Raw genomic sequence first — 25,211 nt, 5'->3', positions numbered from 1 at the left:
AAAACTGTATCTGCCAGAGACAAATGAACCCTGTGAATAAAATGGCACAGTGCGTGGACCCACTCGCTGCGCCCCTGCCGTGCGAGGCGGCCGTTCGACGCCACACCTCGCCTCACGCCGGTTTCCCGCCTCACGCCGGTTTCCCGCCTCACGCCGGTTCCAGACTCACGCCACACCCAACATGGTGGCTCTGTCCGCCCACCACACTCAAGATGGCGGCTTGCCCGCAGTGGGGATCCCGACAGAGTCCTCACGGCAGCCAGGAGCATTCTTGTTCCCCTTCCGTCGTCCGCCGTACTTATGGCGCCGTGGGGAAGCGCGGGGCACCGCTGGCGGAAGAGGCGGAAGGCTTTGGGGATCGGACTCGGCGGGGCGGAAGTCGCTGAGGTGGACCGAGGTGGCGGCAGCGAGCGACGATGAACAACAAATTCGATGCGTGAGTTTGCCTCACCAGTCCGACGCCTCCCCAGTCCCCCCCTCACCGCTACGGAGGGCGGCGAGGCCCCGCGTCCTACCGGTCGCTCCCCGCTGGCTCAGCCCTGGCTGAGCCGGATGCGATGAGTCACGGGGCCGCACGCGCAGCTCCGTTCCTCCCCCCCGAGCCCGGCCCGGCCCGGCCCTGCTCAGGCGGCGCTACCTGGCTCCGAGGGGTGGGGGCAGGGGTCCGGCGGCGGCAGCCTCTGCTCGTGGCCGAGCATCCCTCAGCGCGCACATCCGGGGGGAGGCCGCCTTTTGGCCCCGCTTTTCACTCTTCTTTTACGGCCCTTCGCAAGGAATGGGGTGGGCAGAGGGACCCATGGGGTTCAGGAGTCTGCTGTGCTTAGGGGCGTGGGGAGGTGGGCAGGATCGAGCCAGCAAAGTTCCAGTGACAGGTCTTCCGTGTTTACCTCCTGAGTAGCTAGGAATCCGGACAAGTAGCTGGAGGTGTCTATGGCAGATGAATGCCTAGTTCGGACTGCTTGAGTTTGTTCTAAAAAGGCATGTTGTGTGCTTTGAAGTATGTGTCTGAGATGCCTGTGATGGACTCTAGGTATGCAAAGTAGTAGTAGATTTTACTGTGTGGGTTATCAAGTGTAGATTTCCAAACGCTGGTAGCTCTTATACTACAGAGGAGCTAAGAAGCAGAGATTGCTAGGGCTTGGTATAAGTCTCCTCAGCTGTGCAACGTAAGAGTCACTCTTTGTTCTGTTTCTTTATCAGTTTGAAAGATGATGATAGTGGAGACCATGACCAGAATGAGGAGAACAACACACAGAAAGACAGTGAGAAGGAAAAGAACGATCGAGAGAAATCACAGAGTACCACCAAGAGGAAGGTACAGTGCTGGCATCTGCATTCCATTGCTAAGGGATGATGTTGGTGTGCTACAGAGTCAGTCCTCCATTCGGGGATAAGGAAAATATGTCTTGGTGGGCTGTGGTAGCTTAATGCTCTGTTACTGTTATAATGAAGACAAGGGCTACTTTAGCATTTGGGTAGTTTGCTGTAGGTTTTGGAGGTGAGTGAATGAGGGGTGAATGCTCCCTTCACAAACTCAGCTATTACTCTGCCTGGGTTTTGAATAAAAATGAGAAATAAAGCTTTATTTAAAAAAGAAAAAAATTTTTTTGAAGAGGTTGTAGGGGAAGGGCTGGTTGACAGGGGAGTAGTGGCTTGCAGTTATTTTACCAGGTTGTGTTTGTGCCACTATTGTAATAACTCTTAAGGTGGGTATCTGTATGTGCAGTGTGGCCTAGTTGAGAAGCATCTGTCCCTCCTTTTTCATTTATTGTTTTAATCTTGTTCTTAGGAAAACTATTCTATCTGAAGTAATGTAGTCCTTACAAACTTACCACAGACAAGGGGATAGTAAAGATTTAAGCCCTAGTAACTCTTCATACAACATCTAGTGATACAAGAGAAGGGCTTTTTGGTTCATTTTTATTTTAATGTCAATTTTGACTCTTGGTCAATGAGTTCCCATTAAAGTCTTTTACTCTCATTGGGAGTGTTTTTAATCAGAAATGGGTATTTTGGAAATTATAAAATGATCACTATCCACTGCTAGTGATGGGTTCCACCAAAGCTGACATAACGAGTTCTGAGACTGATCCTCCCAGAGTGTTAGGGTGTTGGTTGCTTGAGGGAATTCGTGTCACCAAAGAGTTATAATTGCTTTTGAATCATGGTTTGGTATAAATTGGTTTTGTTCTTCCCAGAGAAAGAGAGTGTTTGGGGATTTTAATTTTTTTTTTCTTAATTTGAAATAACTAAAACTCTCGCATTGCCCTTTTAGTTTGTCTTTTTCCCTTTGAGACAGGCACAGTTAAGGACTAAAGGAAAATGTAGTAATACTGCCTCTAATAGTTACGGGAGCTGCTTTTTGTATGGCCCCTTTCTGAACTCAAGTTATTATTTCCTTAGCCTTCTCTGTGCTGCAGATTTCTAATATTCCTTGGAATAGTCAGCTGCTGTTAGCCTAATCATCCATTTCAGACAATTGTCAGAGATTCTGGAAAAAATGAGGGTTAGTTGCTTGTTTTGTAGCCTGTGAAGGATGGAACATGTAGGCTTCTGATGCTACAAATGTAATTTTTCCTATTCTGCTTTTTGAGTGGCTCATAAGGGTAAAGCAAGCTTTTCTGTTCTGCAGGCTGTTGTCCCAGGGCCAGCTGAGCACCCCTTGCAGTATAATTATACCTTCTGGTACTCCAGACGAACACCTGGGAGACCCACCAGCTCACAGAGTTATGAACAGAACATCAAACAGATTGGCACCTTTGCCTCCGTGAGTATATCCCTGTTGTCCTTGTGCACTTGGGCATGACATGGTCATTGTTGCTGCTCCCTGTGTGCTAGGAGTATATGCATGCAGGCTGTGCTCTCTGTTTTGTCAGGAGCAACAAGAGGAGAGTGAATGATATGCCATGACTTACGTATGAGTTCTTGAATTACCTTCAGCAGATGACATGTCTTAAGCAGTTCTCCTCTGCCCTGTGCTAGCCATCTGTGCCTGCAGTATTGGTGGTAGCTGGAATAATAATAGAAAATTAAAAGAACTCCTATGTAGTTTAAAACTGCTAACTGGAGTGGAACTTGACAGGTAAGCAAGAGAAGGAAGGAATAGCTTTTCTGGATGCAGTATAGGTGTGAAGCAAAGACTGTGCAGTTCCCCACGCACACTTCTTCCCGCCCGTATTTCCACCAGTGTGTTTGGAAAAAGCATCTGGTGAGGTGTGTACACAAGCAGCTGATGACCTGTTTTCTGTCTAGAAGTGATGACTGAGATGCAGTTTGGTGTTACCGTGAAGTTTATTAAAAGGCAAGCAGCTTTCCTTTTCCCCTTTGAGTCTTTGTCATTGTTTATTCCTGAAATAAATTGGGTGTAAGTTTTCAGTCTGTTAAATCAGTGTAGACTTAACCTTGATTTTTAGCTCCTCAGAGGAAGAAAATTAACACGTTCTGTTGTCTGCTTCTTGTTGCAAAGAATTTGTGGGTGCTGTTGAAGATTGGAACTGCTAGATTTCAGTTAGGATGGAGAGAGATTCAGATCTGATAATGTGTTTGGTTCCAAATTCTCTTTAAGGAGGAGAAATAGCAAGCTTTTGAAATAATTGTCTGAGCCTAAGTCTGGGTTCAGATTTATTCTTTACTTTTCAGTAGAAAGCTCTGAAAGCTTTTAAGTGCTAACCACTAGAGGGCATATTGACTCGGTGTAGGAAGATGATTTCTGCAGTGTATTTGGATGTGCCTGACAAAAATAGATTGTTTCTGACCCTACCTCAGTCTTGGTTCATAATTTTATTGGCTACAAAAGCAAATTCCTGCCTGGGTGGCAGAGATCAGAGGTTGGAGCAGAATTCCAAGTGCTGACTGGGTCATTAAGGTCTCTGATAAAGTACTTGGGATGGTGTCTGGCCCTTCCAGCTTCACTGCTGGTCTGCTTAATAGCTATTGACTTGCAGAGTGGAATCTTCTTAAAATATGGAAATTAGTATAATGTCTTCCAGTGCCTTGTTTTGTTTTAAAGATCCAGCCTCTCTAAAATCCTTTCTTATCCAGAGAATCTTAAAGGGTAAATATGTTAATTTTAAGAATTAGAAAAGATAATTCCCTTGCCTTCCAGCCAAATTGTCTGTAGTAGACACAGGAGTGTCAGAATGGAAATGAGTCAAAGTGAAGTGGTCCAACCATGGCAGATTGCAAAAGGAATGTTTCAATCAAAGTTCTAAATGGTTTCTTAAGATCTTAAACCAGCACCAGAATGTGTCTTTTGTCTTAAAACCTTTAACAGAGTAAAATTAAATACAAAAAATGTCTCATTTGAATGCTCCTGAAGTCTCCATAGTTGCAGAGAGCAGTGGTTAATGCAAGGCTAATGTGTGTAGTGTAGAAAGGTAGCTGATTTACTGATTGGGAGTTTGAGCAATAGGATTTATAAGATCTGTTTGCAACTATTCTCTAGAGCAGCAGTTATCTTGGCACAGATTTCTTCAAACAAACATCAGGTGACTTTGGAGACACATGTTGAATATTTCAAGAGGTCATCTGGTAACAGAGCCAGTCAGAAACATGCACCCAACCTCTGATCCTACCACTGCCTTCTGAGTATCCCAATCAACACCCTTGTGACAAGAAAGTAGAAGAGTGGAAGGTGGCTCTGGCCAGCTGGTGAAGAAAGGGAATCCTGTTTCTGTAGGAATCTTGACTGTAAATATTTCGAGCAGCCTCATGTATGGTTCATGTCATTGCAGGTGGAGCAGTTCTGGAGGTTTTACAGTCACATGGTACGTCCTGGGGACCTGACAGGCCATAGTGACTTCCATCTTTTCAAAGAAGGGATCAAACCTATGTGGGAGGTGAGTTGGAGCTCTCATTTCTGCCTTGATATTTTCCCAGAGCATTCTGGAGGGAGTCTTCTATAGTGAAGGGACTCTTGTCCTTAAGTGGCACTCCAGGCTTCTCTTGAGTGCAGTCGTTTCTTCTGGGTTTCCTGTGAACCTGTCAACAGTACTCCCATATGACTAACAGTCCTGTGACTGCTGTGCTGGCAGAGAGGGAAGGTGCAGAGAGTTCCTAGCTGCACTCCCCCACAGGTTGCAGAACTGCCTTTGCCTGTAGGTCCATATGCTATCTGGGCCCTGTTACCTGGAGCTAAAGAAAGGGGACCCCATCTAAGCTCTGTGCTTCCTGACAGCCTTTATTATAACTTTGATGACAGCAGTGTGGGGCTTTCCTCTAGAAGGGCTGGACCTCTGTAAGTGGAATTCAGCAAAGTTTATAAGAAACTGGTTCTCCTTTTTTTCAGGCAAGGAAGGAAGAGGTAGATGTGGTTAAAAGCCTACATCTGTGCACAGAGCTGCAGACAGAAAGATGATTTAGCCCTTAATTTGCCTTTTGTTTTTTTCCCAGGGCACCTAGTTTGCTTCTGTTCATTCCTATCCAAACCTGTTTAAAAAAAAAAGAAAAGAAAAAGTCTTTGCCAAACAAATCATTTTTCTAGTTCTTGGCTTGCTTCCAGCAATGACCAATATCATCCACAATATGAGGATTTTATGTATTGCTCTGAAGTACCTAATTATGCTGCTTGGTCCTGAGAAATTTATATGTGACCCTAGTTGGCAATTATTCTAAGCAAGGTGTTTTATAGCCAGTTACTGCAAATACAATTTATATAAAACGTTTAACCCTCTTTGAACTCCTCATGAGCTGCTCCGGTAGTGTGTCAGCCAGAGAGTCCACAAGTTAATGATTCCAGAATTTCTGTAAAGCATTTCTCTGTAGCCATTTTAAGATGGAGGTGGAGAGATTCTTTGGTTTTGCTTCTGGCCCCACTCCCTTTTTGTATTTATAGAAAAGGCTCTGGGATCTTGCTGCTGGCATTTTCTTTGCTGCTTGTTTTGTAGGGCTTTGTTTATGCTACTTTCTCTTCCAGACTAATCCTTACTTGCTGTCATTCTTATAGGCATGTACATGCTTGTATGTAGCTCTGGTCTTTTTTCTGGATCCATCTGTGCTGTTTCTGAGTGAAGTCAGAAGCACTAAGCATAATGTTCCCTGGTGATTTACTGGGCTGCAGATCCTTATTATTCTGGTAAAGGGAAATCAAATGCTTGACTGAACCAAAGCTTGTTTAACCTGAAAGAAAACTAACAATAACCATAAAACACACCATACAGCATCTGCCTCCGATCGCTGTTCTCTTTCTAGCCTTGAACCTGCTTAAACCACCTTTGAAATATTTTGCGCAATACCATTTCTATTCTGACTCCCCTTAGTCACTGTGGAAAGTTTGAGGAGTTAAACCCAACTCCCTGCTTAAAGGCTGTAGCCTAGACAGCTTAATTCTTGGAGTGCAATGTTCACAACTTGGAAAACAAGGACACTGAATCAGAAAATAGTTTGCATCTCATGGGAATATATCACATTCCTAGAGCTTGTGTTGATTTGGGTGCGCTCGCAGCCCAGAAAGGCAACTGTATCCTGGGCTGCATCAAGAGGAGCGTGACCAGCAGGTCAAAGGAGGTGATCCTGCCTCTCTACTCTGCTCTCCTGAGACCTCACTTGGAGTATTGTGTGCAGTTCTGGTGTCCTCAACATAAAAAGGACATGAAACTGTTGGAACAAGTCCAGAGGAGGGCCACAAGGATGATCAGGGGACTGGAGCACCTCCCTTATGAGGAGAGGCTGAGAAAGTTGGGGCTGTTCAGCGTGGAGACCTCCTAGCAGCCTTCCAGTATCTGAAGGGGGCCTGCAAGGATGCTGGGGATGGACTATTCATCAGGGACTGTAGTGACAGGACAAGGGGTAACGGGTTAAAACTTAAACAGGGGAAGTTTAGATTGGATATAAGGAAGAAATTCTTTACTGTTGGGGTGGTGAGGCACTGGAATGGGTTGTCCAGGGAGGTTGTGAATGCTCCATCCCTGGCAGTGTTCAAGGCCAGGTTGGATGAGGCCTTGAGTGTCATGGTTTAGTGTGGGGTGTCCCTGCCCATGGCAGGGGGGTTGGAACTTGATGATCTTAAGGTCCTTTCCAACCCTGACTATTCTATGATTGTATGCATGTGGCTGCTGACATTTTTTGAGGCTTATCCCAAGCTGATGCCTTCCACTTTCAATACAGGCTGTAGCACGTACCTGAAAAATAGGGGTCTGGTGAATGCTACTCTTAGGCTGGCACTTCCATGTTTGCCCAGGATTGCTTTGTTAGCACTTGCTGTCTCTGAGAGCACACAAATGTTTAGTTTTATCTCAGGCCTAGAGAAGCTGTAAGGCTAAAATAAAAGTTTGTTTCTTTAAGACTGGTTGAGCTGCCTTACCTAGCGTCCTCAAGGTGTTCCAGCTTGGCAGAGGGGCTGGCTGATAATTTCATAGAATCATAGAATAGTTAGGATTGGAAAGGACCTTAAGGTCATCAAGTTCCAACCCTCCTGCTGTGGGCAGGGACACATCACCATGCTAAACCATGTCACCCAGGGCTCTGTCCAACCTGGCCTTGAACACCACCAGGGATGGAGCATTCACAACTTCCCTGGGCAACCCAGTCCAGTGCCTCACCACCCTCACCGTCTTCATACGTTACGTGCTCCAGCCCCCCAATCATCCCCGCGGGACCCCCACCCTCGGACCTGCTCCAACAGCTCCATGTTCCTTCTACGTTGAGGGCACCAGAACCGCACACCACAGTCCAAGTGGGATCTCACAAAAGCAGAGTAGAGGGGCAGGATCACCTCCTTCAACCTGCTGGTCACGCTCCCTTTGATGCAGCTCAGGACACGGCCGGCTTTCTGGGCTGCGAGCGCACACAGGCCAGAGGTGTCCTGTGTTCTGCAGTCTCTTCTGAGTTATCCTTTGTTCATCTCTATTTCTGTTCTAGACCTGTTTTCCCTTTCCCTTCCTAACTGCCACCTTTTTGACTTATTTCTACCTCTCTGTCTTTGGCTTTGGATGGAATTTGATCCCCTCTTGCCTTGTAAGATTGTCCAGATACAGTGTTGTGCAAGAGAAAGTCACAGCATTTGGCACAGAGGAGGAGCTGCTGTTTGACAAAGGTGTGCATTCTGTGAAGAAGGGGAGTCTGTAGCAGTTTTCAGCTCTTTTTCAGATGCAACATATGGTATCACAATATTGAGGCGATGGTCTGGGTGCTTAGTACCCTCTCTCCTCATCATGGTTATTTCGCTGGGTCACCACAGTCTGCAACAAACATTCAGCTGTATGATGTGTGATAGTATCAGTGATTCCTAGAGAGTGGCCTGTCACAGAATGAATTCAGTTGGAGATCAATGTGATCAGACAAAAGCTGTTTATTGTAGAAAACTCTTTATATACTACTATTTCTTAAAGTTGTTTGAACTAACTTGGCCCATTGTGATTGGATACATATCTGTGAGGCCCTTAACAACTAACATATAATTGTTTAAGCACAGGTGTGAGAACCTGACCTTTGAAGTTTTCCAACAGTCCTCAATTTAGCAACTCAGTAAATTCCAGCTCCTTCTTATCTTGCTGGGATTCTCACTCCCAGTGCCTCTCTCCCATCCTCCTTCACCTTTTGTTGTTCCTTGGTTCATGTTGAACTCCACATAGGCACTTGCTGATCTGGGTACATGGCCATTCTTTGCCAGAAAGTCATCCACAGTGGCCTGATCCTTTCTGGGTTAACACAACTTACAAGCCTGCTTTGCAAATGTGGAGGGAAAGGGTTTATCAACTTTTTGCTTGCTTTTAACTATCACTTCGCAAACTCACTTCCATGCTCTATGATGAGGGTTTTTTCCTGGTTTACAAGCGGAACTACATATACAGGGAACTTGTCAAAAGGAGAGTCAGTCTTTCATTTAGGAATAGTGGTAGGGTCCTTGCCTCTGATTCTCTATGCAGATTGGTAGGCTGCTGTTAAGTGTTTGCTAGTGGGATCAAAACACTAGAGCTCAAGTCTTCAGTGCATGGAGCTTTGTCTGGAATGCAGAGTCATTGTTTCAAATACTTCATGTTCCAAGTAAATGGTATACCTCTGTCTCTGTTTTTATGGGGGAGAAGTGAAATGCTTTTGCTTGAAAATACCTCCACTCTGTCCCTTGCCCCACCCAATCAATATCTGCTCCTGTCTATGGCTCTACTGTCTTCCGGGAAGCAGAAAAATAGCTAGAAGAAAACGAATTGATTTTTTTTGCCGCTCTTCCTAGGATGATGCCAACAAAAATGGTGGTAAATGGATTATCCGCTTGCGAAAGGGCTTAGCGTCACGATGCTGGGAGAATCTCATTCTGGCAATGCTGGGAGAACAGTTTATGGTGGGGGAAGAAATCTGTGGGGCGGTCGTCTCTGTCCGATTCCAGGTAAGCAATCTGAGAAGTGTACTTCGATTTGGCAGGGCTACAAAATATAAAATACCATCTGCTTACCCCTCGTGCTATTCTGTAGGAGGATATTATCTCGATATGGAACAAGACAGCCAGTGACCAAGCCACGACAGCCCGGATACGTGACACGTTACGAAGAGTGCTCAACCTACCTCCCAACACCATCATGGAATATAAAACACACACTGACAGCATCAAGTACGTGTGGTGGTGGGGGGAGGGCCTGCTGCTGGTTGCATGCGTGCTTGAACAATTTAATGCAGATCTGTGCTGCGAACAGTAATGCGTACAGCAGCATTTATTGCCACTGTTCTTTGAAAGCCAAATATCTGTGTCATTATTGTGCTGCTGTTAGGGATGTTTGGTTCTAACAATAAAACCTTATTTTGAAGTATATATTCCAGGGCTCCTTTAGCAATCCACCCAGCCTGTCACTGGGAGATGGGCAGCCCAATGTGGGACTGTGACCTGATGTATTCAAAGACAAGATTGCAGTGGGGGAGGACAAGATAATTTGAATAAATAGAGATTCTGGGGAATAAAGTGCGGAAGCTAACAGGGATTTGTAGTGCCATTAGACTTATAAATGGTCTTGGGAAAGTGCTGTGTGAATTTACAGTGCTGTACAAATGATTTCTAATCATAATAAATGTCATATATTAAGTCTTCCAGGCCCTGGTGACAGAGGCTCTTTAACAAGACTAGAAGATCACAGTGCACAGGGAGGACAGCTGTATTTTTAAGTAAACCTATTATAGCTTACCATACCAGGCCATTCAGGGTGACTTTTATATTCCACTAAGTGACAAAAGATTGTTTATATAGGTATTAGTTAGAGGTGAATAATGTATTTTTTCCTTTTGTTTTTCTTAGATGTATTATAAACCAAAACACTGATTAGTAAATTCTTATTAAAGTATATTGGGTTAAATTAACACTTGAAAAGGTGTACCCAGAAAAAGAGGTGAAAAAATTTAAGACATTGATAGAGCAGTGAGTTTGCCAATCTAGCTCAATCACGGCGCAAGTACCTTTCATGACTTCTATTATGCTAGTTTGTCCTCTCCACATAATAATTCTGTCATCAGTGTGCTGTCAAACAGTTTTGAGATCAGTCCTGATTTTAGCAGATAGCTAGCTTCCAGTTGTAACCAGTTTTGAGTGTGGGTCACAAGATGCAGAGGTCTTGTTTAACTGCCTGTAGGCACCCAGTGTTCCATGTGGCCCTCCCTCCTTCCTGTGTGTGTGGAGAAGGAGATAATTCTTTTTATGATTTTGCCGGTAACATTTTTCGTGCACTATTTGCCAGGAGAGGGCACTATCGACTGTGTTATGAGAAAGCAAAGTGCTCATGTGGCCACACAACAGGATATTTTACTCCTGTTCAGCAGTAGCAGACTGTGGTGATGTGGCTTTGTGGTGGGAGGAGGGAGGTGTCTGACTTCTCTCAGTCTCTGTAGTGAAAGCTGTGTACTGAGCCAATTGTCCTAAGCTGCGGTGGTGGTTTGTATAACAAGTTTAGAATGAAAATGATGTGTCCTTTCCCTTATAAGCTATAGCCACCAGCACCTCCCAGCACAGAGAATGTTGTTATAGCGATGTTTGTAACTGTTCTTGCTCTGACAGCTGTCAGTCCTTGAGTGATGGCGCATCCGATATCGTGGTCAAAAGTTTCATTTTGTGCTGCTGATATATGGTGCACAATGAGCTTGTCCAAGAACAACAGGTGTTTGAGGAATCAAGTTTAGTAGCTCAGACTACAGCTGGGAGCAATTCTTAAATAGAAGCGGACTGGCTTGCCTCCTGCTTATTCTGTGGGTAGGAGGGGTAGTCAGAAGTTGGTTTGGTGGTGCCCTAGTGAAGCAGATCTAAGCAATTAACCTTCTGCCATATAGGGGATCACAAGAGCCTTTTTTTTTTTTTTTTTTTTCTTTTCCCCATTGCCTTGCTTGAGCTGCAGCAGTCTGATTGCAGTGCAGTCCTCCATCTCCTTGTAATGGCACTGGTGTAAATTCAGACCAAAACTGCTTGTCAGTGGAGTTGCTGCGTGGACTGACTGCTTGTGCCTTTCTTGCCCTGTGCCAGCAGGCAGCAAGTGGCAGCAGATGCAGAGAGGTTACAGTGCCTGCTTTGTTGACAGAGAAGAGCAGGACAGCCTCAGCTATCAGTCTGACTCTGCTTGGCTATGCTTCATATCGTTAAGGTTCTCTCACTAATGAAGAATCTCTTGTGTAACTAGTTCTATCCTCCATAAAGTCTGGCTCCTTTTCCTCACCCATCTATCAAGCCCTGTTGAAATACTGTCCATCATGAATAAACTCCACTTATGCTGTGCATGTACCATGTGATTTATGACTCGGGAGGGCTTTCCAGCCAGCACTCCATATTCACACTCTGGCTGTGTTTTATGAAAGGCTCTAATGGAAGAGCTGGGCTGTAGGCTTTGTCAGAGCTGCCTTTCTAGGGGGCCTCATGGCATTTTTCATTTGTATGGGCTGCATCTCTCCACTACAGCTCTGCTCATGTGCAGGGTTTGATTGGCATTGATTGTGCTTCAGGGAAGGGAGCATGCTTAGCAAGAAAAGAACAGGCGTTTCTCAAAACCTTGACTTTTAGGTAGTGAATTGACCTGGATTAGCTTTGATACACTGTAAATGAACACTTCTGTGGAAATTGCTAGCATGCCCCTCACTGTGGAACCTGAGCCCTGAGTTTCAGGTTTTATATATTCCTTTTGTGATGATACATTTCATATTAAATCAGACACCATTTTTCATGTGTTGCCAGTGAGGCTGCAGCCCCTTTGTTTCAGAAAGCAGTGGTACTGCCAAGCTGCATTTGAAAAGTATCTGTTGCTTCACAGCTATTCCAGGGAGCTGTTCTGCATTCTGTCCTTTCTGCTCTCCGTGGTGGGGCTTGTGCATTTAGCTAGATAAGCAGATCTTTCATTGCAATTTTCTAGTGTTTGTCCTTTTTCTTGCTTGTGATACTGACAAGCTGCTAAATCCCAGTGAGTGGAAGGGTCAGCCTAGTGTGTATTTCCAATCTTGCTAGAAGAGCTAGAACAATCTCTTGGACTCTCTTTAGTTCCAGGGGATTTATAATACTTTAGACTTCATGGTGCTGAGCACCTTAAAAGAACATATATGACATTTTGTGGGCTACCTTGTTTCAGTAGTTGGAGGGAAATCACTTCTCTTTGTTCCCTTGGAGGTGAGCTGAGAGAGGTGAGCTTGGATGTAGGGGACCACTTAATAGGTTCTGTTCGTCAGCGTTGTTAACCTTGGATGTGACGTGGTCCAGCAGTGACAGTAGGTTATGGACAGTGACACTCCCTGTGGTTTGGAAATAAGGAAAAAAAAACCTCAAACCAGAAAGGCCTGTTACTTTTGCTGCCTTAGAAGGTGCACTGTGCTTCTAGCAGAATATTGGTAGTCACAGCCTGGTCATGTTTCAGTGAAGCGACTGAAAATATTCAGGTATCTTTAGCAAGTGAATGTGCAGTTGGGGGGGGGGGGAAGAGATCACTGTAAAGTTTGATTTTTTTTTTTTTTTTTTTTTTTTTTTTTTTTGAATGTTGCAGCATGAAGTGCTTGCCTGTCTTGCATACAGTACACCTTTGCCCTGTGTTCAGAGCTCTTGCCTGCAGCACCATGTAGGAATCCCAGGCAAATTCAACATTGTTTCAGAGGCCAGGAGAGAGCAGACTTGTGGCCATACAGCAGGCTGCCACTGCGCGGGCTGGTACAGAAATATTTTGGATGCTGTGTGACTTAATGGATTGTCCTGTCAGCTCTTAAGCAAGGCTGCTTTTTCTGAAAACAAAGCTTCACTTATTTGTAAGAGCTTGCTGCAGTGAGAGCTGAGCAGGGTATAAAACTATCCTTTCCTTCTAAAGTCACCACTGATAACTAATGGAATGGCTCAAATAAATGGGAAGAACAGTTGATCTTAATAGGGCAGGCACTGAGTTCATTTCACAGCAGGCGGTTGGAGGAAATGGCCTCAGACTGTATTTTAGCTATGAAGCAAGCAGATACTCAATGGAGGGAATAAGGGTATGAACTATAAGAAGTCTGCGGGGCAAGGTTCTCGTGACAAAAAAATGAGAAATGTCAAAAAAGTGGGGACTGAGGAAGAGAAATCCCCATAGAAGTGGTGGGCAAGATGATAAGTGTTTGTGAGACAGTGAGCTGGTGGTGGAGTGCTTGTGAGAAGTCTCTGTTCCTTTACATCAGAGTTCAGCTAATTCTGTAATTGTTCTGTTTTTATAGCCCTGCTTCCCATTTGCTTGCTAATTTCCAAAACCTTAGGAGAACTAAGTGCTGCTGTCCTAGCTGTCATCTTTGGTTTTGACTGTATCTCAGATGGCATGGGCAGGGTTAACCTGATCCAAAGTTAGGCAATTTGGAAACAAAGCCCATACACATTGATGCCTGTGAGTGGAGGGCAGATTGCCTTGGGTGTTGCCACCTTTAGAAAGCTGCATCGTTTCACCTTCAGTCTTCAAGTCTAAGAGCTAAAGAAGAGTGGTGAGGTTCCAGATCTGATAGCTGTCCTCTTCTCCTGAGTCTCTGCAACACTGGCTTAATTCATTTATGACTCCATTCTGCAATTCCAGTAATATTTCCAAGTGCTGCAAGTCTAACAGCACTTCCGTAGACCTGGGCTTTGAAATCATGGATTCATTGACTGTTCTCTGTCACCATAGATATATGCTTTATTCAGAAGTGTCCATGACTTTGTAAAATGTTTTCTTATCTTGGTCGCCCATCTCTTACCAAAGGAAATGACTGTAGCATATTTATTTCATATTTCTTTTCAGTTCAGATGTGTTCATTTCAAAGTCATGATGGCTTCCTTATTTGCCTTTTCCCCAGGTACTGCCAGATACGTGAAAGAATTATTTCGGGATAGAAGAATATCCTAGATTTTTTCATGCTATTAGTTTTCAGGCCTGTCACAAAGTGTCTCTGAAGGAATCCCAAACACTGTGGTATAACATAAGGAGCACCCAGGAAGAGGCTGTGCTGCTCGGGACACCATACCTGCAGAGTGTAGTGAGTGTTCAGTGTCCTGGGAGATGGCATGCAGGCAGGCAGAAGGGACAGACCTTGGTGACTGTTGTGAGGGTAGCATGCACTGCGAGCTTTTGGTCTTCTTTTGTAGCTGGGTAAGGCAATGGTAAGGAGGCAGAACTGCACAGGGAAGTACTGAAGGGGAACTGCTAGGATTTAAAGATCAAGCGTGGTTGGAGAAAACAGCGAGTGCTGCTTGCACAATGATGATTTGGAAAGTCCCTTGAAGTGGATGTGGTTGCTCTTCCTCTTTTTGCTGAGGTCTCTGATAGTGGCTTCTTTTTGCTTTTTTTTTTTTAATCCCAGTTTACTTGATGGGATTAAAGGGACCCCTGCCTGGGTCCTGACCCTGGGCAGGGGGGGGTAAGGTAGGAAGTTTGAGCAGTTGTGGGGTAGGAATGAATGTGGAAGGACAGCTCTAACTGGCTTTATTTAGCCTACTAATGTTTCCATTTCCCATCTGTTATCTGGGAATAACCTAAGTGTTGGGGATCAATTCACTGACTATCTGATCTCTGCACAGACAGTATGGCAATAAAGTACTAAAAATGTCTATACATAAAAATAACCTCTTAGACTGTCTGGCACTGTGCCTTTGGCACATCACAGGTCATAAAATTCTACCAGACAAATTTAACTGGCAGCCTTGTTCAGTTTGAAATGGAGAGCAGTTTGCTCTGCTAGCATAGTTTAGGTACATTAGGGCAGACACATCCTGGTGGATTTTTTCAGTCAAGTCAGCAGATAGTTGGAGTAATTAGGACTATAATATGTATGAGGGTCTTGGCTTAAAAATTCTTGGCTGGAAGAGCTTTTTCTCTATGTCTGTGAGAAGGACTTGGCAGCTGAAGGACTATGTGCATGATGTTATTGGATGTTGGAACAGGGAACTCCTTGGTTTGAAAGGGGTAATAAATTATTGATTGCGTTGACAAATGTGTCCTTTCTGCAGAGAACAGAAGTTACAAGTTTGGGGGGAACTATTGGAGGGGAAAGAGAAAAGATGTGCTTATGGGTGATAGAAGTGTGGTAGAAATACATGGCGTGGGAGGTTGGAGGAGAGGCATGAAGGCAGAGACTTTCTGACAAGGCTGGAGATTTGCATAGCTTTCCAAACTGTATTCAGCAGCTTAAGAGGGCTTCAGATCGAGAGCTTCTCTCTCCCCAACCTTCTTTAGGAGGGAGGCAGCTGTACCCACAGTGTCTGATACCGTACACTGACTGGGTGAAATGGGTAGTTTGCCTTTCTCTGGAAGATTTTGTGGTCCTAAAAGGGTACTGTGTCTGGGGTGACTTGCTGGGTAGAGTTCCCAGGTAGGGCCTTCTGTGCTGTTGCCTTGCTTGTGGGGTTTCTCTCCTCCAAGCAGCAAACTGCTGTACATCAAGCTGAGCTGCAGATCTGTCGCTGTGTACTAATGCGCCACAGCATTATGTCCTGTGTGCTGTGTTACTGCATCTGCAGCACCCTTTGCTGTCTTTCTCCATCCTGTTCCCTTTGGTTTCAGGGGTTCATGGCTGACGGTCAGCTAGAGATACCATGTAGCTTTGGAACTCCTGTGACTGTTACTTGTCCATCCTAGTCAAGATGAGGAGGATTTTAAGCTGCCATGGATGGAGGGGGATTGAGGAGAAAACCTAGCCAGTCATAGCTAGGGTTTCTTTTAGACAAGCTGATCATCTTGGTAGTCCACAGGAGCCTGTGCCTTGGGGGCTATGGCGATTTAGTTGCTTCTTGAAAGTTTTGTCAAATCAGTTTTAAACTGGGAAGAAGAACTGGAGTGTTTTGCCCTTCACCAGGCTTGTACTGGTGGTGCTGAAGTCAGTGATTTTAGGCTTTCACCTTCAGTTCTTTCAAAAGAGGGATCTGCAGTACTGTGGTCTGGGAAGGCAGTGTCACAAATTCCAAGCTCTATACCTGAGTGTCAAGTTTCTTGCTTGTGTCCTCTTTGTTGGTTTCCCAAGAAGACTGCCTGTATGTGGTGTACAGACTTCTGGAGTACAGTGGCAGGCACCCTGCCAGTATACTCTGTGTTTATTTGAGCTATGACTTTGCTGGGAAAGAGCATATGACACCTGAGATGTTTTTGCAAATGCTGATTGGGAGCTTGACTCTGAGGCTCAAGTAAGAGCCAGGCTGATGATCTGGTTTTGGCACAGATGCTGAGTAATACAGGATTTCCGTTTCTGGACTTTCCTGTTGTGTTGCAGTGGCCTGATGAGGCAATGCAAGAACAAGATGTGAGGGAGCTGCTAGGTACCAGCAACAAAATCTGCAGGGGTGATCTGGGTTTGACTGACCTGGGTTTCCTTTAAGGTCCCTCCAATTCCATGGGACTCCCTGGGTTCAGTAAATGGCTTAGCATGTGTTGTAGGCACCAGCACTGTTTTGCTGGGCATGGGGAACTATGAGGTTCTTTGATGTTTCTGATCCCAGAAGATAATAGTCATGCTCACATTAACCTTGGCATCTTTTTCCTGAGAGGGCTTTCGGTATGCTGCCTCCGTAAAACAGACAGCAATTTTTCAGTCTGCTAGCTTCACCCGTCACTAACATTCTCCACCAGGGAATGCAGCATTAGGCCTGTCCCTCTAACTTATCTGAAAACATTTTCATTTCAAATAGCTGTAATGTTTTTACTGGGTTGTCATTAACAGTGCAGGTTTACAATAGGAAATGAGACTCTGTAATGAGAATTGGATTGTGCTGCCTGATCGAAGAATTTTGTAATAACTAAGCTGTGTGGCATTAAAAGAAGCCCCTTTTGGGGGGATTACTGAATACGCAGGTATCTGGTGGAGCACAAGGCCAATAATTGGCTGAGTTTAACCAGCCAAGGAATGTGATAATCCTGCAGAAAGACGTAACATCTGCTATTTTATTAGCAATAGGAAATGGATATTCCATTTGTGACTGGGAAGGTCATACCTGTCTCTGGGTATTAATGTGGCTACATCACCAGCAGCCAGTGGGAACGCTTCATGTTTGTGCAGAACGTTAAAGCTGCCTTGCGCTGTCAGATGTTTGGCTGAGTTTTAAGGATGCTTCTATCCACCAGGGTTATCAGAGAATATTGCCTTGCTCTCTGAAGACAAGTGCCTTTCAAACGCCATTGAATGTTTCTGCTCTTGTTAAAAGTTAAGAAGCCTTTGATCTGAAGTGCTGGTTTTTTTTTTTTGTGTTGTGTTTTTTTTTTTTGTTTTTTTTTTTTTTTTTTGTTTTTGTTTTTGTTTTTGTTTTTGGTTGTTTGTTGTTTTTTTTTTGGTTGTTTGTTTGTTTGTTTGTTTTTCCCTCTGGCTTGCCAGGGCCTGGGAGGAGTTTCATGGCCTGGTGAACAGCAGTGGCCGCTGATCCAACGCTCCCCCTCCCTCTGTCACACCCAGGGTAGGGCCTCATCTTTCTTCCCTTGTGACTTTCATGGCATACCTCTCAGCTTCCAACCCTCTTCCCATGGGCTGGTATGTTCTCTTGCCTTTGGGCCTGATGGTGGGCCCATTCTGATATTGGCTCTTTCTCAAAGGTCAAAATGATTTATTATTTTAATTTGTTTTTGACCAAATACCGATGTTCACTATGATCTCCATTCATGCAGCATTTTCTGCTGTTTTGGTGCTGTGTGCTATTGTGCCAAAGTGCCCTTCCTCTGTGCAGAGCACTTGTATCTCAGACATGGTCCCAGGAGGCTGAGAGGTATGTCTTCAGCTTGGGTCTGTTGCCTAGGGTTAACTGTAAGCAGATATGGAGTAGTAAATGAATGCTAAGCACATCCATGTGATAGACACAGAGCAAGGTGCCTGGAGCTTGGTATACGTGCCTTTGCTCTTGACGGTGGGTTGGAGCAGAATAAATTAGTCTGTCAATAAAAGCTTGTTCAGGAAGGACACACAGTAGCTACTGTATTTAGAAGAAATAATGCTGTAGCTAATGAGATGAAACCATCCGCTACTTCTGGTAGTGGCACCCAACCATGGGCAGAGAAAATAGCCAAGGTGAGCTCAGGGCTGTTGAGAGCCTTGCAGCTCACATTGTTTTTCCCCTTCAGTACCCACTTCTGTGATGACAGGCCCTCTCTTTAAAAAGGGCTAGCAGGAGGCCTGGCAATGTGAGTTGTGTTTGGTTGTAGCCAAGTGGGATTGCTGCAGTGCTGAGTGCCAGAGCAGAAAAACCCGCTGGAAGGAAGCATTACATTGCCCAGTTTGCACCCCATGGTGGTAGGTAGCTGCTCCAACACAGCTAAGCTCTGAGGGGCCACTGTGGATCCCAAAACTTCCTCCACAGCTTTGGGCAAGCAATGTTATCATAGTTTGGAATTGTGTGAAAATAATATCTGTCTTTCCTCACACATTTGGCTTTTTGTGAGGATAAATGGTTACAAAATGTTACACAGGCATCTAGTAGTGTTGTTACTGTTAGATGACATTCAAGTGACCTTCCAGAAGAGGAAACCAGCTCACTTCGTGAAATGCCAGTTTCAGAAGGCAGTAAATGTTCCAAGTGTATCAGAAAACAGTGAGAGAGTTGATTTAGCTGTCAACTGCATTGGGTTACCTGTGCTGAGCTGGGAGCGTAGAGATGAGCAGAGGGCCTGGGGCACCCCAATAAAGGCGAAAGGAGAAGTATGGAAACCTGTCCAAGAAAGAGCTAACTGAGGTGTGCCATCCTCATGAGATAGGTGGCATGCATGAAAGTACAGTAAGGGATAGAAAGCCAAACTATTGTTGCAAATTAACCAGAATCCAGTTAATGAATCCTGAATCATGTTCCCAAATGGCAGCACAGCTTATTTTGCTGGCAAGTGCAAAGGTAAACCCCAGTCTTATGCAGATGGCCTCCAGCATGGTTTTTGCTATCATTTCATAGCAGAGTAACTTGTTTAACTCTCTAAAGAGTGTTTTTTTTACTTCCTTCTGTTCCTCCAGCCTGCCTGCTGGAGGTGTTCCAACATGTGCTGTGATGTTAAAGCTACTGTGCAGCTCTTAGCAGCACACCATGCTAACTCAAGGGTTTAAGCAGGATTTTACAGTCCTGCAGATCACCTTGCTTCTGAAGCCACTCTCTTTGCTCTTCAACACAGCTCTGCCAATTTGGTGTGATATGTGCTGAAGCATCCCTAGGTATTTGGTTTGGGCAACTTACTGCCTGTCCCTGTTACAGGAACACTGCCAAACCTATCCTTGCAAAATAATTATCTCATTTATTTCCATATGAGTTTAAAACCCACACCACCTTTCCATTAATGTGTAAATATGCTTTGCCTGTTGCTGCTGCTCAAACGCTAGCAGTAAGCATCAACACAGATTTCTGTAACCTGCCCCATCTTCAATTGCTGCCATGTGCTGCAAGACTATACGAATGAAGGTTGTGGACCAGCAATCCCTTCTTTGTCGGTAGCCTTTGTGACACACATGGCTGTACTCATGCGAGTAAAAGCTGCTGAAGAAACTCTTCTACTTAAACATGAGGGAAGTGTCCTTTTCAGATTAAATATTCTTATAAGGTAGAGACCAGAAAGCTAAACTTGTTGACAGCATGACAAAAGGAGCCTAAATATGAGGGACAGAGGCAGGAGGAGGTTGGACTGATGGCATATTTGTGCTTCAAGAATTCATGAGGACAAATATTTGGGAAGCAAGAGATCTTGCTGTTTAAACACCAGAATCTGTCAGGGAGGTTTCCAGAGTCTATCATCTGCTTTGGTCACAAGAGATGACACTTTTTTTCTTTTTTCTTTTTTCTTTTTTTTTTTTTTTTTAACTTCCCAATAAATGGGGATGAACCAGGATCTCCCTGTATTCTAAGTGTTCTGGAGCAGCAGGTTGATTTACGTGAAAAGTCTCTAGTTAGAAGGCAGATATGCTTAGTAGGTTTAAAGTGCGCTGATTTTGAGCCTCATGCTGGGATGGCAATCTTGGTAGCCATGGTGGGTGGAATGGGAGGGGTGCTGTGACCTGAAGGAATGCACACCTTTAACCTCTTTCTTCGCTCTGTTTTCCAGGGATAACTCAAGCTTTCGAAACACAAAAATCACATTGTGAGAACAAGAGTTGGCACTCAGCTCCTCTCTCTGTGTTGAAAGCACTGAGAGGTCTCTACCAGTGCCCTCCGACCTCTGAAGGGACTCATGGGCCACTCTCGCGCACTCCTCCTTGGAGGAAGGATCCATCTGAAGCCCTCCAGCAGCGGTGACAATAGAGGCTGATTTTGTCATACACAAACTTTTTTTTAGCAGTGGGGCGGGAGGCCAACCTTTCAATTAGCAGCGTGCCCTTGGGGCCGCATCTTGCAGCACTTTCCTCTCTTTCTCTACATGGCATGCAGGATCTCTGGGATTCTGCCACAATGTCAGAGCCTTCTGCTAAGGGATACCAGTATTACAAATCTCTCTGCAGCTGGGAGGAGCTTCCCAGTTGAGAGTCAGCCCTGTGGTTTTCAAATGCCCCCTTTCAGCTCTGCCAATAAATTACTGGGTCTCTTTGTTTCTTTCAGTCTCTCTTTGGTTTTGGCTCTATCTAAAAGTCAGTAGAATGGTATTTCTCTAGGCTGTGGGAAGGCACCAGGCCTGCTTCTACCAGCTTTGTATAGCGTCTTCCCCTGAGCTGCCCACCTACATGAAGCAGCAAAGCACCTCTTGTGCTGGTAGTCACCAAACTTTGCTATATTTGTGAAATTACATGGGCAGACAAGCTATAGATGTAATATCTTGCTTAAAAGATGAGATTCTTGCTTTGTCTTTGCCAGTTCTTCATATTCCCTGGTCACCAGTGACTTGCATGCAGCGCTATTTGTTGGGGAGAGGGGTACAAGCTTCCTTTAAACTAGGACAAGGAGCTGTTTGGTATCACTTAGTTCCCTTGATTCTCACTGCCTTGGTGGAGAGTCAGCAATGCTGCCTTGTGCTGGATCCAAAGCTGAATGCAAGGCCATACGTGCTTCTGGGGTGCACTGAGCTTTCCAAGTCTCTGGCCACCTTGGGAAACTGGAATACCAGTGGGTGTAGCAGAAGAGGGTGATGGCCCAGGCTAGCAATTACAGCTCCACGAAAGCTATGACCAGAAGAGGGGCTGCAAGGGCCCCTGATTCCTGTGTTCTGGGGTGAGACTAGACTGATGGGTTGTTGCTTAGAAAGCCAGCATGGCTGCAATTCGAATGCCACGGAAATAGGAGCTAATTATCCTCTGATTCTGCTTCACTACAATGCTAATTGTACTCATAACAGCTCCAGTTGTTTCCCCTTCTCCTTGGGGAATTGCACAATTGTCTTTTATTTTTAATTGAGCCTTTGCACTGGACCCAGGAGGAGAGGCTGTGGCCAGAGATGGGGCACATCTGCTGCCCTACATGCTCTGCGCAGTCCCCCAGGAGAAGAGGCTGCTCGGGCCAATTTGGTTGTGACCGTAGAGCTAGCGGCCCATGTCTGGTACAATTACCAGCCTTGAGGACCAGGAGATCTTCAGCCTCATGACTGCAATTGCAAATTCCTCATGTTACTGTTGAAGTCCAGACTGAAAGCAGACAGGGCTCACAGAGAACAGTTTAAATCTTCAGTCTTCTGAAGTGTTTGTTTTCTGCATTGAGGGTCTCAGTCCTGGGCTGCCTCTAGAAATGTTCAGAGCACTGATAGCAATGGCTGCTAACCACACAGGCAGTTCGCACCTGCGGGCACCTGGCTAGGCAAGGAGCAGGGCAGTTCCCTGGACTGTGGTGGCATTTCTGTCTGTGTTTCTTGAGATCTCACAGTCCTGTTCCTGCTCTTGCCACTCGCTTGTCACCAGCTCTCAACCAAATGCTCTTTTCCAGGTGCAGTTTGTTTTCCCTGCTACAGTCAGGTATTAGTATAGCTGCTACTTAAGATTCCTTTTAAATACAACTCTCCCCTGCTGCTCTCCAGTATTTGTTAGGGGGGATTTAGCTGTAATTACATTTTGGCAATCTAAGCAAAAATAGCCTTGCAAGGCAAGCCTGGAATACTAGCTACAGGCTCCTTTTATTCAAAGTGCATTTAGCTTCTTGCAGACAATATCACTTAGGGCTCCAGTCCTGTTGTTGTGCCCAGCTGTGCTTCACGTCCACCTCTGCTATTTCATGTACTCGCCTACTTCTTGCCTCTGATTCCCCACGTCTAAGCTGGTGCTGATGAGTGCAGGCTTGCTATTAAACCTGAAAATGCTGTGGTCCTGCTGTGTTTGCCCTTAAATACGCTTTGCGAGTGAGCTGTGGAAGAGCCCTTCTCTGGGAGGCTATCCCTCTCCTCCTGCTGCCACTGTGGTTAAGATTTGGAGGAACTTAGTACAGGTTCCTCTTGCTCATTCTTGAGTGGAGTGAGCTGGATGGGGAGTGGAGTTTGTCATCTTTAAGGCTACAACTTGCCCTGAGGCCAGAAGAAAAGCAATGTTCGATTGGTGCCAAGCACCAGGCTTGCTGCCTCCTATGGCTTGGAGAGGAGTGAGTCACACTGGTTTTTGAGCAGGGCTTTTGGCTGTGGTCTACTCTGTCCTGCTAGTAAGAGTAGTGAAAAAAGAGCCATGGAGTTGTTTGGGAGGGGAAGGAGCCTCTGCTATGCTCTACAAAAAGATTTCAGATCTGATTCATTCAGGAAGCAAGCCTGGAACTGTGGGAGCCCCAAATCTGTTGCTAGTTGTGACTTTTCTGCTCTCCTCGTCCCAAAGGCTTTGTCCCGTAAACTGCCTCAGATCCCTGCCTTTGGGAAAGGCAGGAGGACTTTGAACAGCTTTGAGCCCTGGAGTCCTGCCCAGGGCTCTTCTTTGCCCAGGGGATGCTGGGCTATACACTCCTTGGCCTTGGATGTCTTTGGCTACATCTGGTCAAGTGAGAGATGATGGCTTGGCTGAGAGGGCTTTTTCCCTCTCACTGCACTCCTCACATAGCACCCTAGTAGCTCGGTAGGGTGACATGCAAGGTGCTCTCCCACCAAATCCTGCAAGACACATCTGCTGCCTGAGACCTGTGACATCCCAGCCACTGCTTTTGGTTTTGTCGTTGTTTCTGGTGTGGTGATAAATGACGGGGACCTCTGGAGGGCAGGTTAAAACAACTGCTTGGGATGCTGGAGAATGTGGTCCCAGCTGCATGCTCCTGGCAGGCTGGAAGAGCTTGTCTCTTTCCAGTTGTGCTGTATGGCCATGCCAGGAACAGAGCTCACCTGAAAGAAGTAGCAGCTCTGGGAGTGGGGAGAAGTGACAGTAGCTGGCCCTCTTCAGACCTCACTTGCGCTGGAGATTGGCAGCAGGGAACCAGGAATCAATGGGAAGTGGCCAGGCAAAGACAGACCAGAGCTCATCAATTCTGCATCTTGGGGAGGGAGAGCCAGGAGCTGGGGACATGCCTGGTGCTACAGTTTGGGTGGCATATGGCTCCTGGCTCTCTCAGGGCTTGGGACGCTTGGCCAGAGCATCCTGTTCCTTCAGCACCTGTGGTGCTGCAGAGGGAAATCACCATGGGGTGGCTGTGTGGGGACCTGAGCGCTGTACAGTGCTGTCACTCACCAGCAAGAAGGCTGTGGTCCTGTTCACCTTGCACGGATCATGGCCACAGGGCTGCCCCCGTGAGAGGCGATCCAGGAAGGGGAACAGGACGCAGGACCAGACCAGGACGCTGGGTGCTTGTTGAGTTCCTCTGGGCACCTCTGCCTGTGCTGGTGGGCACCATCCCTGCCTGCTTCAAGGTGCCAGGATGGATCAATCTAGCAATGGTGTCCAGGCATGGGGCAGGAAAAGCCACCTTACAGAGAGCATGAGTAGGCTGGCTCAGCTGGAGGGTGGTTCTGGACCTCGACTAGGCTGCAGGTGTCCAAGAGATATCTCAGCTGCTGGGTGTTTGCCTCCCTCCATCTGTGCCCACAGTGCCCTCACCTCTGGCAGTTAGCACTAGGAGCCAGTTCCAGGCAGTAACCAGATGGTTTTCTTCCAGCAGCAGAGGCAGACAATGCTGGGACAGTGAGGCTGATGGAGACAGAACGTCCTGGAGCCAGGCGCAGATGCCATTAGCTGGACCACAGAGGAGCAGATGCTCCCTGCTGACCCTCCTGTATCTCACCCACCAGCAGGGACAAAGCCACAGAGCCCCCAGAGGTCAGTGAGGGGCATGCTGAGGGGGATGTGGCTTTGCTGGGATGGAGGGAAGGGGCTGTGCTTGACAGAGATGATCCCATGGGGCAAGGAGGGCCGGCAGGGAAGGGAGTCATGTAATGATGCACACAGAGTAGGTGCTGATGGGCACCTGTCTGCGAGGGGGTTTGGGTGCCTGGTGGCTGAAGGTCTTCCTACCCCAAGCTGCTTGCTGGGGAGCAGGGACAGCAATTCATCTGCCACCAAAAGCAGTGGCCAGGGCATAAATGGAGGAAGGGATCAGCTGCCCCAGGATGGGGGGCTGTATCCATGATTCCTGCCCCTTTGGCACCATCACCATGGCAAGGGATGCCAGTGGCCCCATTTGCCATGGGCTTGAAGCTGTGAATTTGCAGTGGGGTAATATGGCTTTTGCTGCCAGAGCTGGTACATGTGCCATCAGATGCCTGGCTCTGCTCCAGTTCCTTTGTCTTGTCTCTCAGAACACTTATGAGGTGCTGGGACTGGACTGTGTGGCTTAGAGGTCTGTGGCCAGCCTGCACAGGTGGCATATCCAGCCTATCCGAGAAGGGTAACCACATCGGTGGGCATGCAGCAATGATGCCACATAGGCTTGCAAGACTGCCACAGGCTTTACTTCCACTTGCAGCACAGCATAGCCACCCTGTGTTTCCCCTCTTCCCCATCACCACCATTGTTGCAGG

General features: G+C 46.2%; 1 protein-coding gene across 2 annotated transcripts; it reads left to right on the top strand.

Annotated features, from left to right (window-relative positions):
• The first annotated feature begins 378 nt into the window (after positions 1-378).
• EIF4E2 (eukaryotic translation initiation factor 4E family member 2) lies at positions 379-20,915 on the top strand. 2 transcript variants are annotated; one of them, XM_080623047.1, is made up of 8 exons: positions 379-436; positions 1,201-1,315; positions 2,633-2,767; positions 4,734-4,838; positions 9,170-9,322; positions 9,408-9,544; positions 17,728-17,806; positions 20,418-20,915. In XM_080623047.1, exons 1-7 carry the CDS (start codon positions 417-419, stop codon positions 17,771-17,773), a joined length of 711 nt encoding a protein of 236 aa, XP_080479173.1. In that variant the 5' UTR covers positions 379-416; the 3' UTR covers positions 17,774-17,806; positions 20,418-20,915. The 2 variants fall into 2 exon arrangements, with proteins under 2 accessions (XP_080479173.1, XP_080479174.1); XM_080623048.1 differs by lacking the exon at positions 17,728-17,806.
• Positions 20,916-25,211: the final 4,296 nt, after the last annotated feature.

This window comes from Psittacula echo, assembly GCF_963264785.1.
Source record: "Psittacula echo genome assembly, chromosome: 7".
NCBI lineage: Eukaryota > Metazoa > Chordata > Aves > Psittaciformes > Psittacidae > Psittacula > Psittacula echo.
This window is presented reverse-complemented; position numbering and strand designations above follow the sequence as displayed.